Below are 12,417 nucleotides of genomic sequence, written 5' to 3' on the forward strand. Positions count from 1 at the left end.
AATACTTAGTGACATGTCCCTTGTACAACAGCGTGGCTGTAGCATCTTGTGCGGGTGAAAGCTGACCCCTTTGCTCTTCGCAGGATGAATGGCTGAAGACGCTAGTGAAGCAGTTTGGACAGAGCGACTGGAAGTTCCTGGCAAGTCACTTTCCCGTAAGTGGAGCTGCAGGCGGGACGGGGCGAGTTAGGATACTTGGCACTTCTTATACCCAAAGCGCTTGCAACCGTGAGCTAGCGTTGTGTTTGTACAGCACCTAGCACAATGGGGCCTGGTCCCTGACTGGGGCTCCGAAGTGCTCTGCTAACACAAATAATAATAATAATGACCCCTCGGAGCAGCCCTGCAGGGTGGGAGAATAACTAACCCGCCTGAAATCGGGAGGAGCTGGGACAAGAATTCAGGGGTGTCTGTCGCAGTTTCCTATTCTTGGTGCACTAGGCCACAGATCCTGTTCTGACTGCATAAGGCAAAGCCCACGTGCTCGAGTTCTGTGCATTGGTGGGTTCTATATGCAAACCTCGTTCCCTCCTGTAGAGGTGGTAGCACGTGGCATGGGGGCCCTGTCAGTAGTCAGCCAGCCCCATGCTGGGTGTCTCTCATTTTCTTGAACTGCTGGCTCCCAGCTTCTTTCCTGGCCACCTGCTCATCACAGATTCCTAGATTCCAAGGCCAGAAGGGACCATTGTGATCATCTAGTCTGACCCTCTGTATGACACAGGCCAGAGAACGGCCCCAAAATAATTCCCAGAGCAGAGCTTTTAGAAGAACATCCCATTTAAAAACTGTCAGTGCTGGAGAATCCACCGCAACCCTTGACACAGTGTTCCAAAAGTTATTCGCTCTCATGGTACACTTTATTTCCAGTCTGAATGTGTCAGGCAGCCACATGGAGGGAAGCATTGGTGAGGGATGTCCCTAAGCGCCCTCCTGGCTGGGCAGAGAAGCTTGGGATGGCAGGCTGAGCCAGCAGCCTTGTCCATAGCAACAGCTATATTGTGGGGAAGGAAGTTGGCTGGTAGAGAACCTCCTTACCTGCAGCATGCAGATTCCTCTGCAAGATGGGTTGTGGGGAGGGTGGATCTGAGCTCAAGCAACTTTCCTCTCCCAACTGCTTGTCTCCTCTGATTCTTGCCCACACAGACTAGTCTGGTTCACCCTCCAAGGCTGGGAGGTGCTAAGCTAGGAGGGGACTACTTTTGTGACTAGTAGCTGGCAGAGTAGTTTCCAGTCACCAACATGACATGGGATGGGAGCACCCCTGGAGCAGTGTGTGCTGGAAAGAGAGGAGCTGGGAGCATATGGCTGAAGCTCTGGGAACTGGAAGGGCAAGCTCTGAAGGGTTGATGCTAAGGACACAGTTGACACGTTTCGACAGAATCTCTTTCTGCAGGGGATTGTTTGTAATCTTATTCCGTGCCCCAGAGTGGCAGAGGCAGTGAGTGAGGCTGCGTTTATGGGATTTCAATGCTGGCTGGTGGCTGTAGCAGAGTTTCTCAAACTGGGGGTCTCAACCCAAAAGAGGGTCGCAAGACTATTGTAGGGGGGTCAGGAGAGTGTTGACTGCTGGCCGGGCTCCCAGCTCTGAAGCCTGCACTGCTGTTGGCGGCAGTGCAGAAGTAAAGGCGTCATGGTTGGTGGGGTGGGGCGAGGGGCTGGTGTCACAGCCTGAAATATTTTCAAAGGCGGTCCCAGCAAAAAATGTTTGAGAACCTCTGCTCTTGAGACTGGAGTCTTCTGTTTATCCACCTGACAAGGACAGCAGTGACAGAGCAGGCTTCCCCCGCCCATGCATTTGCCGGTGTGCCCCAGGCATGCCCAGGAGGGACCATCTGTAAGGTTGAGAAAGGAGTTTGGTCTCTAGGGCCCATCTCTACTGACCTGGCTCAAAAGGGAGCTAGTGTGTGTGTTTGTGGTGTGAACACCTCCATTGGGAATGGGGCTGAGAATTTTGCTAATCTCATTTCTCACAATCTCAGCCGTCACATCACCACCACCCTTGACCACTGACGTGAGGTGAATGGTGGCAGGGTCCCCTTCCCGTTCCTCTCCTGAGCTGTCCACTCCTAGCCTGGTTATCTTTTGAAAATAAAACAGCCAGTCCAATATGGAAGGTTTCCCTCCAGTTGCTCTGTGTTGCTCTTGTAGTTGTGGCCTCTGTTCTAACTCATGGCTCTTAATTCCCTGGCGCAGAACCGCACTGATCAGCAGTGCCAATACCGGTGGCTGAGGGTGTTGAATCCAGACTTGGTTAAAGGGCCTTGGACCAAGGAAGAGGATCAGAAGGTAACTTGGTGGCAGCGTCATGGTTCGTTGCTCTGTGTGGAGGACATGAAAGGCGCTGGGTTTGCAGTCTGGAAGTCCTTTTACAGATAGCCCAAAAAAGCAGCACTTGATACCCTTCTGTGCACTCAGTGAACTGCTTCTAAGCTGCATAATAAGGCATTTTTTTGACCTGTAAAGTTCTAAATGCCCTGGGATTTGCTCATCTGAAAGACCGCCACTCTCCCCATACCACACTGCTTGAGCAGTGATCCAGCAAGGTGTGGACTGGGGGCTAGCAATGGGAGAAAAGGACGTATTTGACAGTTGCTACCTCGTGTCATTTTTTTCTGCCTCAGTATCTTCTGATCTACCCTTTCCTGTCCAACTCCCCTGCTAACCCATTGTCTGTGCCTTTCTCACCTCACACTGATTACTGCTGCTTCCTCCTTTCTGTGCACCCTGGGGCTGGCCTGTACGCTCCTCCTGCATGTCACTCTGAAAATCTGCTGTCTTTCCTGCATCTGTGACCAGGTCCCTTCACATTACGTTGCATTACAACTCCTCCTCCTCACTGCTAGGGCCCTCCACTACTCCACTGCTGCCAGCAGCTCTTCTTTCCTCTTTGGCTGTGACCCTTGGTGTGTCCTAGACTCCGCCGTCTTCACTTACTATGACGTTCCCTTTGGCTCCTTCTGCTGTTGTCTCTGCCAGACTGGGTAAATGAAGCTGCTTCACCATGTATACCTGCTTTCTCATCTTCTTCCACCCCCTTTTACATTGCAGCTGATCTGTGGGAGTTGTGACTGCTTGTGCAAGGTGTGTTGCTGTCTATACAAGATTGTAAGCGATTTGGGGCAGGGACTTGGTCATCTGATGTCAATAAAGCTCCTTGCTTGGCATTATAAAAATAAAAATCTGCCAACAATCAGTCAGCCAAGGAAAATTGGATGGGATGGGGTTTCATTTGGGTGCTCATCAGTCCTGCTTCTTAATCAGCCAAGTGGGTCTCCGGGGAGAAATACAGAGAGTAGCCTACGTTATTATTATGTATATAGTGCTCTCAGCTTGCACAGCACTTCACAGAGGCAGTAAAGACTGATTCCTTGCCCCAAAGTGCATAGAATCTAAGGGAGGATCAAAACAACAGACAGATCTAACACAGGGCAGGGTGGAATGAAGATGAGAAAAACAAGATTGCATGGTCACTTGGGGCTAGCATGGGTGTCTGCGTTGGTTTGTTTTAAGTTAACATAATTGAATTGTGATTAGAGCTCAGGCTGCCCACACTAGCACTGTAGCTGGGTGCAGAGTTTTAAATATGCTCACGTGATTCACATGCTGCAGATAAAGTCTCGCTGGACCAGGGAGAGAGCTAGAAAGAGGATGGAGTTTGCCAGTGCAGTCAAGTTCCCCATGGTACAGATGGAAGGGGAGCCTCAGGACATGTGACAGCTTGTCACCTGATCAGAAATAGGCACATGGTTTAAAATCTATCACCCACATTTGTACCGTGAAGAGTTCTGCCACATCCAGAGCTCAATTCTCTGCTGCCTTGCCCCCGGCATTGTCACTTATGCCCATACAGAATGGCCACATTTTACACACATGTGGCACTGGTGTGAATAACAACACAAGGTGCCGAGTAAAGGAGACTCGTGCCCAGGGGTCTGAGTGATGGGTTCATGCAGACTCTCCTCTAGACAGAACTCTTCTCACTGTGACATCCATGGGTCCCTGTAAAGACACTGAAGGTGGAAAAAGCAAACATGGTAACAAGTGCACCCGATACCCATCCATTCATTCACTTCATTTTCCTTTTGTTTAAAGGTAATTGAACTGGTTAAAAAATTTGGCACAAAGCAATGGACACTGATAGCAAAGTACCTGAAAGGCAGGCTGGGGAAGCAGTGCCGGGAACGCTGGCACAACCACCTGAACCCCGAGGTGAAGAAGTCCTCGTGGACAGAGGAGGAGGACCGAATTATTTTCGAGGCTCACAAAGTTCTGGGGAACCGCTGGGCTGAGATTGCCAAGCTGCTGCCTGGGAGGTAGGGCCCTTGCCTGTTGTTAGTGCCTTAAGAGTCAGATAGGCTGTTGAGATATCTGTATGGAGGGATGCTGAGAATATGGATTCTTAATTTCATCGGGAGCCATCAGCTCTAAAATGCCTGTTGACTTTGGCTTTTCTCTCCAGGACTGACAATGCTGTGAAGAACCACTGGAACTCCACCATCAAACGGAAAGTGGACACAGGAGGTTTCCTCAGTGAAACAAAAGACCCTGAGTCCCTGTACTTGTTGGTGGAGGTGGAGGGCGAGGAAAGCCAAAGTGTCCAGAGTGCCGGGAACCAGGTAGAGCACAAAACAAATCAGCTGGCTGATAAAACCTTGCAGTGGAAGATCTTGCATTTTGGTTGATGGTGAGGTGTGCGTTATTCTGTTAATGCAGATCAGAGACATTCATCCACAGCAATGCTGCCCTTCAGAATGAATGTGCCAAAGCTGTGTGCCTGGCTGTGCTGTCTGTACCCACTAGCTTGCCACGCTCTCAACCAGGAATAGATTCCCAAAACTCCTCTCCTGTCTAGAAAGTAGTTGTGTAAGCCACTGGCGCAGTGCATGTTCCATCCTTTGGTGCTGGTCCATATAGAGGATAACAGGCTGGTTCTTTGAGCTCAAGTGGGAGGGGTCTGTGATGTGGATCTGAAGATCCTGGGTGCAAACCCTGATGATGATGTATGTTTGCGTGGGTCAAGGGGTGATCGTGGTTTTTTTTGTTTTGTTTTGTTTTGTTTTTTGAAACCTAGGAAATTACATACAAAAATCTACATTAAAAGAACATTAAGTCATGCTCTCTGAAGTTAGGAAATGCCTGACGTAAGGGTGCCTGTGTAACCTTAATTCAGTGACTGTGTGTGTGTGTGTGTGTGTGTGTGTACACAATATGGCATAGTCTTTAATTACATGATCACATACTGATTGTTTTACAAGCCTCCTCCATTTGGTGAAGTGGACTGTAAGAAGAACAAGGATAATTCTATTGTGATTAAGACACTGGACTGGGGCCCAGGGCGCTGGGTTATATTTCTGGCTCTGCCAAGATTTCCCATGTGGTGCTAACAAGACTCCAGCACGATGCATGCGCACGAGGGGGCTGAACTAAGGTCGCATGGGGCACCTCAGTCCTGGCACTCCCTAACCTTGGCGCCTGACTTTTCAACCTTAGCGTTCGTTTATGTGGCTTTTTTGTTTCTGTTTTCAAAGAAAAACCTACATGCTAGCTGGCCTGCCGATACCTTGGAAATAAAGGAGGAAGAAGCCAGTGAGGAGGAAGCAACTGGCTTCCAGGAGCTGCCCTCTGAGCAAGCAGCTGCAACGCTGGCGGAGGACAGTGCCGAGGGGGCCCCAAAGGACGTGGCACCTGAAGACGCATCGCCGGATGGCACCTTTCCATACAAATGGGCAGCTGACACTGCCAACTACTTGAGCCTGACTTCAGGACCAGCCTTTACGGAAGCTCTGGACATGATGGAATCGGTAAGAGGGGAGCGATGTCTCGTCTCCTAATATGCACCTCTGAGAGGGAGGCAAATGGTGTGGTCCAGTCCCGCAGCCCCCGAGCGATCCTTGCCGATGCGTTGATTTCAGTGGGGCTGCTTGTGTGATTAAAGGCTCCAGGCTTGGGCTCTCTGGCAATTCGTTGTGGGTTCTCACCGCCTGCTTTAAATCCCAAGATGGGGCTCTATGCCTGCACCAGCAAATAAGAACCCCCACCTGCTCTGCTGCAGGGGTTACCTGTAATTAGGGCCCAGGCTCATGGGAACCAGCGAGGCAGGGCGCTCTCCCCCTGGCGTGATGGGCTGGGGCAGGGTAGGGCATAGTGGGCAGTAGGCAGAGCTGTAGCTCTGTCCCTGTTTCCTAGTCAGAGCAGCTGAGCCAGCATAGGGGGCAATACTTCCTGCTGGCACAGGCCAGCAGTAAATCACTACCGTCCAGGAGCAGGGAGGAATTGTGACTGTGAGGGGTGTCTCCGAGACCCATTGCCTCCTGGAATGCTTCCAAGTCCCAATCTAGTCCTCAGTTTGTTTCAACCTGAAGTCAGTTACACAGCAAAAGCATAAACCTTCCCACAGGAGTGTGATTGACTCGCCAGCCTGCCTCACAGCCGCTGCAGAGCATGTCACAGAGTTAAAAATATCAATGGGACTCAGCCATCTTGTTTAAAATGGCCCCTATTCAGTTTTCCAGGCAGCTGGCTTCTCTGACCAACCTTCCCATTCACGGAGAATGTTAGACTGGGGGGAACGTGGCTCCATTTGGATCCATACAGATGTTGGGCAAGAAGTGAAGGACTGAATCAGGACTGTCCTTTCCATTGGCAAAGCTGTGTGGGGACCAGGACTGAAGTAGCAGGGAGGAAGTGAGGCAGAATAGAGGAGCATTGACTGAACTTTGTGGAAGAAGCTTGGGCTGAGACTGTCCAAGTGCCTGGGGAGTTTGGGAGTCCATTCCCATTACATTGAATGGGAATTGGGCTTCCAGATCTCTGACACAGCTTTGAAAATCTCAGCCTTGTAGAGAAACTGCATTTTCCTCGGCTTAGTCTATACTTAACAGTTCGGTTGACATAGCTGCCATCCCCAACCAGTTTAGACTCAGTGTTGTCAACAGAAGAATGCCTCCGTTGGCGTAGCTACCGTCGTTCAGGGAGATGGTGTTCCTACACCAGTGGGAAAACCCCTTCTGTCTGCATAGGCTGTGTCTACTCCAGAGGTCCCCTTGGGGGACGCGGAAGAACCTTTAGGAAGGTGGGGCTGGAGCCAGCCCCCATGGGGGGTGGGGAGGGAGCGCCCCCAGCTCTGCACCCAGGGTCCTGGCTGCTGGCCCGGTTGCCGACCCTGGCCAAAGCTCCGCTCTCGCCTCTGTCCTCAGCTATGGCTCCAACCTCCACCCCCATACCCCTGCCTGTGTCCTCCCCTCCTCCCCCAGAGCTGTGGCCCCACTCCCACTCAGCTCGGGGAAGTGGGGGGGCACGAGGTAAAAAGTTTGGGGACCACTGGTCTACGCTATGGGGTTATGCTGGTGTAGCTCTGGCGACGTAGCTATGCCAGTATAGTCTCCATAGTGTAGACGTACCTCATGTCTCTAGTGCTGCTAAGTCTGTTACTGTCATGAACGCTAAATGCAGCCCCAAACTGAAGTCAGTTGTGGGGGATTCATTTGAATTAATTTTTGAGTTTCTTGGCCTTGCTGATCTTAAACTGTATTGCAGGATGCCGCTGCCTTCAGAAGGGTCAGTGTCTACAGGAGGAGCGCTTTACCAGTGCAGGAATACCAGCAAAGCGCTCCTCGTGTGAACGCAGCTGATATCGATTTAGCTTATACCACCCATGCCCCTGAGTGAAACAAACTATCCGGGCGAAAAGACAGCTTGGCCAATATAACTGTGACTACACTAGGGGCTTTTGCTGGCCCAGCTGCGTTGGTCGGGGATCACGCCGCCTCGTGCCCGGGCCGACAGCGCTGCCAGCAGAAGTTTGTAGTGTAGCCCTGGCCTTAGACAGCATGTAAATGAAATGTCCCTGCAGGCAACAGAGGGTGCAGTGCTGGCCCTGGGGACTCGAAGGGTCAGAGTCTCCATTCTCTTAGCGCAGTTGCGTCGAGCAGTGCAAAGTGGATGTAAAATGCTGCCGTACTGATTTGCACTGGTGTAAAGGGCTGCATAGGGTGTGGAAGACAGACTCAGGCTCCACCTCTTGTATAGATCATATGTTCACCCTTTGCGGGTCGCTGGAGCCCTTTGCTAGGCCTTGCCTTTGCACTGGTCTGTGAGGTCGTGTCCTGTGGCGGCTCAGGACGCTGCTCGTTCTTGGCCATTTCTAACCGTCTCTCATGTCTGGCAGGACCCAGACGGGTGGTGTGACCTGAGTCACTTCGACTTGCCCGAGGATCCAGCCGCTGGCGACAGCAGCAGCAACAGCCCGGTCAGGCAGGCCCCCAGGAAGCCCCCAGCTCCTGTACCCCACGTGACAGAGTATCGCCTGGATGGCCACACCATTTCAGACCTGAGCAAAAGCAGCAAGGGCGAGCTGATCCCCATCTCTCCCCGCTCAGAGGTGAGCTCTGGCACGCCGCCCTCGGTGCTCAAGAGGCAGAAGAAGAGGAAGATCTCCCTCTCGCCCGTCACGGAGAACACCAGCTACTCCTTCATAGACTCCTGTAACAGCATGACGCCCAAGAGCACTCCGGTCAAGACGCTGCCTTTCTCCCCCTCCCAGGTACGTAGCTAGATGGGAATCAGGAGAAGCTCGTTCCGTTGCTGTCTGCTTGGGGCACCGCGAGTGAATTAGAGGGTCTGTGCTGGTTCTTTAATGGCCATAATGCAGTCGATACTGATTAGCTCTGCTTGCTTAATATGTATCATGCCACTTGCCTTGAAATGGGCACTGCCGGCGTGTAGGATGGCGGTGGAATTCTGTTCTCTGCTCATCGCAGTCGTATCTGAGCACCTTCCAGGAGCCCATTAGGCTACGTGACTAGACATCGGGCACGTTTCTTCTCTCATCCTCTCCCCAGGGGAGAAGCGGGTGAAGAGCAGTGTCTTGCTTTGGTAGGCTGCGGGTTTTGTTTTTTAAATCTAAATATATCTGTTGCTTTTTGTTAGAGAAGGCAAGGTCAGAGAAATACCCTTGGATTGGGAAATGGAGACGTTTGAGATGATCCTTGGTTTTGGGGGGAGTTCATTGCACAGGCTTGGACCAGCCCCCGGAGGATGCTGGCCAGTCTCACTGCAATTTGTGTAGGGTGCCTGTCTTTCCCCTGCTGAGCCACAGAACTGGGGTTCTCTGGCCACTTGTGGTGATTAGACATCCGTGAGAGATGGGGCACGTGAATAATGGGGTACACGTTCAGCTAAACTGAAGCCCAGCCTCCCTGTATGAGGGGCACAGCACGTGCCTGCAATTAGGTAGGTGGAGGCGCACACATCCAGCTCTTGTTTCTCTCTCTCTCTCTCTCTAACTACCCGGGGTATTGCTAGACAGCGGGACCGCCCGCACAGCATCATTGTGGTGTACGCAATGTGTCTCATCCCGATGGGGAGGGGGGTACCCTGAGGGCCGAAACCATCAACGAAGCTGCTTCTGTTCAATCCATAGGCTTGTCACCCAGGCAGGTTTAGGGGCAAAAGCTTTGGGCCGCTGTTGTAATCCAAGCCCTCTCCTCACCAGATGCTGCGGTAAGGAGAATGCTGTGTGCAGCGAGGACAAGCCCTAACACAGGTTCTTCCTTGAATGTTGGCCCTACCCTGACTCCTGCCCACACGCTTACTTGAGTGTGGTCCCCTTTTACCCAGGCGAGCTGACCCGGAGTTCAGCCAGCACTCGTGCTGCTAACACAGCCGCTCAGCAGTGTGTACGCAGGCATGAGAAGCTGGAGTGCAGAGTCCTCCAGTGCCTTCCCATAGTTCCCTGGGCTATGTTACCTACTCTCTGCTTGTGAACCAGAGGTCACCTACCAGTTCATACAGCCTGGCGTGGTGTCTGAACCGTACATTTGCTCGCGGCTTGCTGTGCTTGCAACACTTCCATATTTCTATTGCGTGTCCACAGCACTTGAACAGGAGAAACTGTGGCCAGAAGATCTTCCCAGCATGCTGCCAGCTGGCCAGAGGCTGACCCATGCTCCTGGTGGACCTCTGCTGTGAGGCCAGCATGAGCCATGAGTTCAAGGCCAGGACCTGAAGTCTACATTTCTGTGATGCAACCCCCTGAGTTAATTTTGCAGTGAAGACATTCCCTTAGGCTGTGAGTTCTTTGAGGCAAGGACTGTTGCTTATTCTGTGTTTCTACAGGGATTAGCACAATTGTATGTTATCATAGCACCGAGGAGTCCCAGTCATAGAGCGGGGCCCTCTGGTGCTCGGTGCTGTGTGCACACTGAACAACAAGACAGTCCCTGCCCCACAGACCTTGCAGGGTAAGACGAGAGACAACAGATGGGGGAGTACCAGGGAACGACGAGGCCAGGTCTGTACTACAAAATTAAGTTGACCTGACTTACGTTGGCAACCAGCCGCTGCAGTAATTACATTGCTTGTGCGTGTCTACGCTTTGCTACCTGTGTCGGCAGTGCGCATCCTCCCAGGAGCGCTTGTGTCCATTGTACTATCAGTGTGGGGCATTGTGGGATGGTTCCTGAAAGCCAGTAACAGTCGACATAAGGAACACAGTGTCTACACTGACACTGCGTTGACCTAACTATATCAACCTTGACTCTGCGCCACTCGTGGATGTGGAGTTATGAAGTGTAGCTGGGCAGTTACATCAGTGGGAGTGAAATTCAAGGGTAGATACATCCATAGCTAGGTCGATGTAAATTGCCTTGCGTTGATCTGACGCAGTAGAGTAGACCAGGCCTGAGGCAGTACTGGGTAGCGTAGCAGGCAGTGGTCTTGGCACACCAGCTGCCTAACTGTTGTTGGGTTGTATTTTTGGAGGCATCACAGCAAAGGAGAGTTTTAAAGAGGAATGCAGGGGACAATTGGCCTTCAGGCACTACCACACTTTCCATGTTTAACCTCCCCATGCACACCTTGTGTGATCACGCCTCCCTCTGGTCTGTGACCAGCATAGAGGATAAGAGCCAGTTACTCCTTTTAGCTTATGTGGATTTTGGTGCAAAACGTCTCATGATCTCTCCCCTCTGATGGCCCTGATGGGTTCGTTCTCCTCCTCTCTGTACAGTACTGTGGCAATGTTAGAGCCGGTAACCTCAGAGCCCTCCTGGGAGGTAGTTCGGTATCACCCATTTTCACGGGCACAGAGATCACAAGCTGCTGTCTCACAGTGAATCTGCGGCAGAGCTGAGACAAAAAGCTGCTCTCCTGACTCCCGGGCTCTTCCTCCAACCACAAGGCGATGAATGTAACAAAAATAACTCTTGCCCTGAGTGGGGTAAGAGCGTGGGGGGCATCTGGAAGGCATTCTCCTTGCTGCCCTTGTCTTCCCTAGGAATAAAAGCATGCTCTTAATGCAGATTACGAGCATAGGTTAAAATTGTCATGAAGAGGAGGCAGTGTGTGGTTTTAATACGAGTTAACAGGCTGAGTTAGACTATGGCGGAGCACAAGCTTTACTTGATCTGCTAACTCATGAAAACTACAAACTGCCTCGTCTTCACTAGGACTTACCTTGTTCTAACTCATATTAGCCAACACTCTTTTTCCTGTGGTGAAGATGCACCCACTGGAGCCTTGCTAAACACACACATACAGCTTGAATGGCATCAGTATAGTCAAAGCGATACATGAATGGACGCAGCTGTATTGGTGCACTTATATTGGCATATCTATCCCCTAAGCAAAGAGAAATAAGCTGCACTGGTATAAGGCACATTTATACTGGTTATAACTACATCCGTACGAGGTAAAAAAAACACACCCTGAACTGACATAGTTATTCTGGTTCAAAAAATGTGTGCGGGTCAGGGCAAAGTCTGGATCTCCTGATCTGTGGAGGGAATGTTGTCTGCCATATTGGTAGCAAAAATACATGTAATCAGTCAGTGTGAGCAATCCTTTTTTAAATTCAGTAAAACTGGCTTAAGCCAATGGTCAGTGACAGCCTTGAATTTCCCAGGATGTGAAGTGTGTTCTCTGTGTTTCTTTCTCTCCCTCACTTGGCAGTTCTTAAACTTCTGGACCAAACAGGATACACTGGAGTTGGAGAACCCGTCCCTGACCTCCACTCCTGTGTGCAGTCAGAAGGTGATAGTGACCACCCCGCTGCACAGGGACAAGACTCCGCTGCACCAGAAAAACTCAGCGTAAGTCATCCCCCACTCTCCCAGCCTCAGCCCAGCTTGCATCACATTGAACCGTCCCAGGAGTGGTGTCCTGTAGCTGTGGCACCCCCACGGGAAGAAAAGGGCTGCAAATAGTGGGCTTTATCTAGTTTTCGAGTCCCACAAGTGTATTCTGGTTTTCTGGAGGGCTGCTGTATTGTAACATATTTTAATAGTGAATTGTGGGCCGAACCTGCTGGAATGAAGGTGTCCAACTATAAAGTGGGCTAGAGCATTTCAAGTGAGCAAGGCACATGTGTACAGGCTGGGTCTGGAAGGGGAAAGTCCCACCAATTAAGCAATGGAATCT

The 12,417-nt window shown here is 51.2% G+C and overlaps 1 protein-coding gene across 7 annotated transcripts in view; it reads left to right on the forward strand.

Annotated features, from left to right (window-relative positions):
* MYBL2 (MYB proto-oncogene like 2) overlaps positions 1 to 12,417 on the forward strand; it is a 39,197-nt gene that overhangs the window by 14,892 nt on the left and 11,888 nt on the right. For 4 of the 7 annotated variants that reach the window (XM_039497846.1, XM_039497843.1, XM_039497845.1 and 1 more), the window contains exons 3-10: positions 84 to 155; positions 2,194 to 2,286; positions 3,049 to 3,081; positions 4,093 to 4,313; positions 4,460 to 4,616; positions 5,529 to 5,801; positions 8,168 to 8,542; positions 11,950 to 12,089. In XM_039497846.1, the coding sequence (XP_039353780.1) occupies positions 84 to 155; positions 2,194 to 2,286; positions 3,049 to 3,081; positions 4,093 to 4,313; positions 4,460 to 4,616; positions 5,529 to 5,801; positions 8,168 to 8,542; positions 11,950 to 12,089 (1,364 nt within the window). The remainder of the gene's footprint in view (positions 1 to 83; positions 156 to 2,193; positions 2,287 to 3,048; positions 3,082 to 4,092; positions 4,314 to 4,459; positions 4,617 to 5,528; positions 5,802 to 8,167; positions 8,543 to 11,949; positions 12,090 to 12,417) is intronic. The other 3 variants (XM_039497844.1, XM_039497849.1, XM_039497847.1) reach the window with 2 other exon arrangements.

This window comes from Mauremys reevesii, linkage group 13 (genome assembly GCF_016161935.1).
Source record: "Mauremys reevesii isolate NIE-2019 linkage group 13, ASM1616193v1, whole genome shotgun sequence".
Lineage (NCBI taxonomy): Eukaryota > Metazoa > Chordata > Testudines > Geoemydidae > Mauremys > Mauremys reevesii.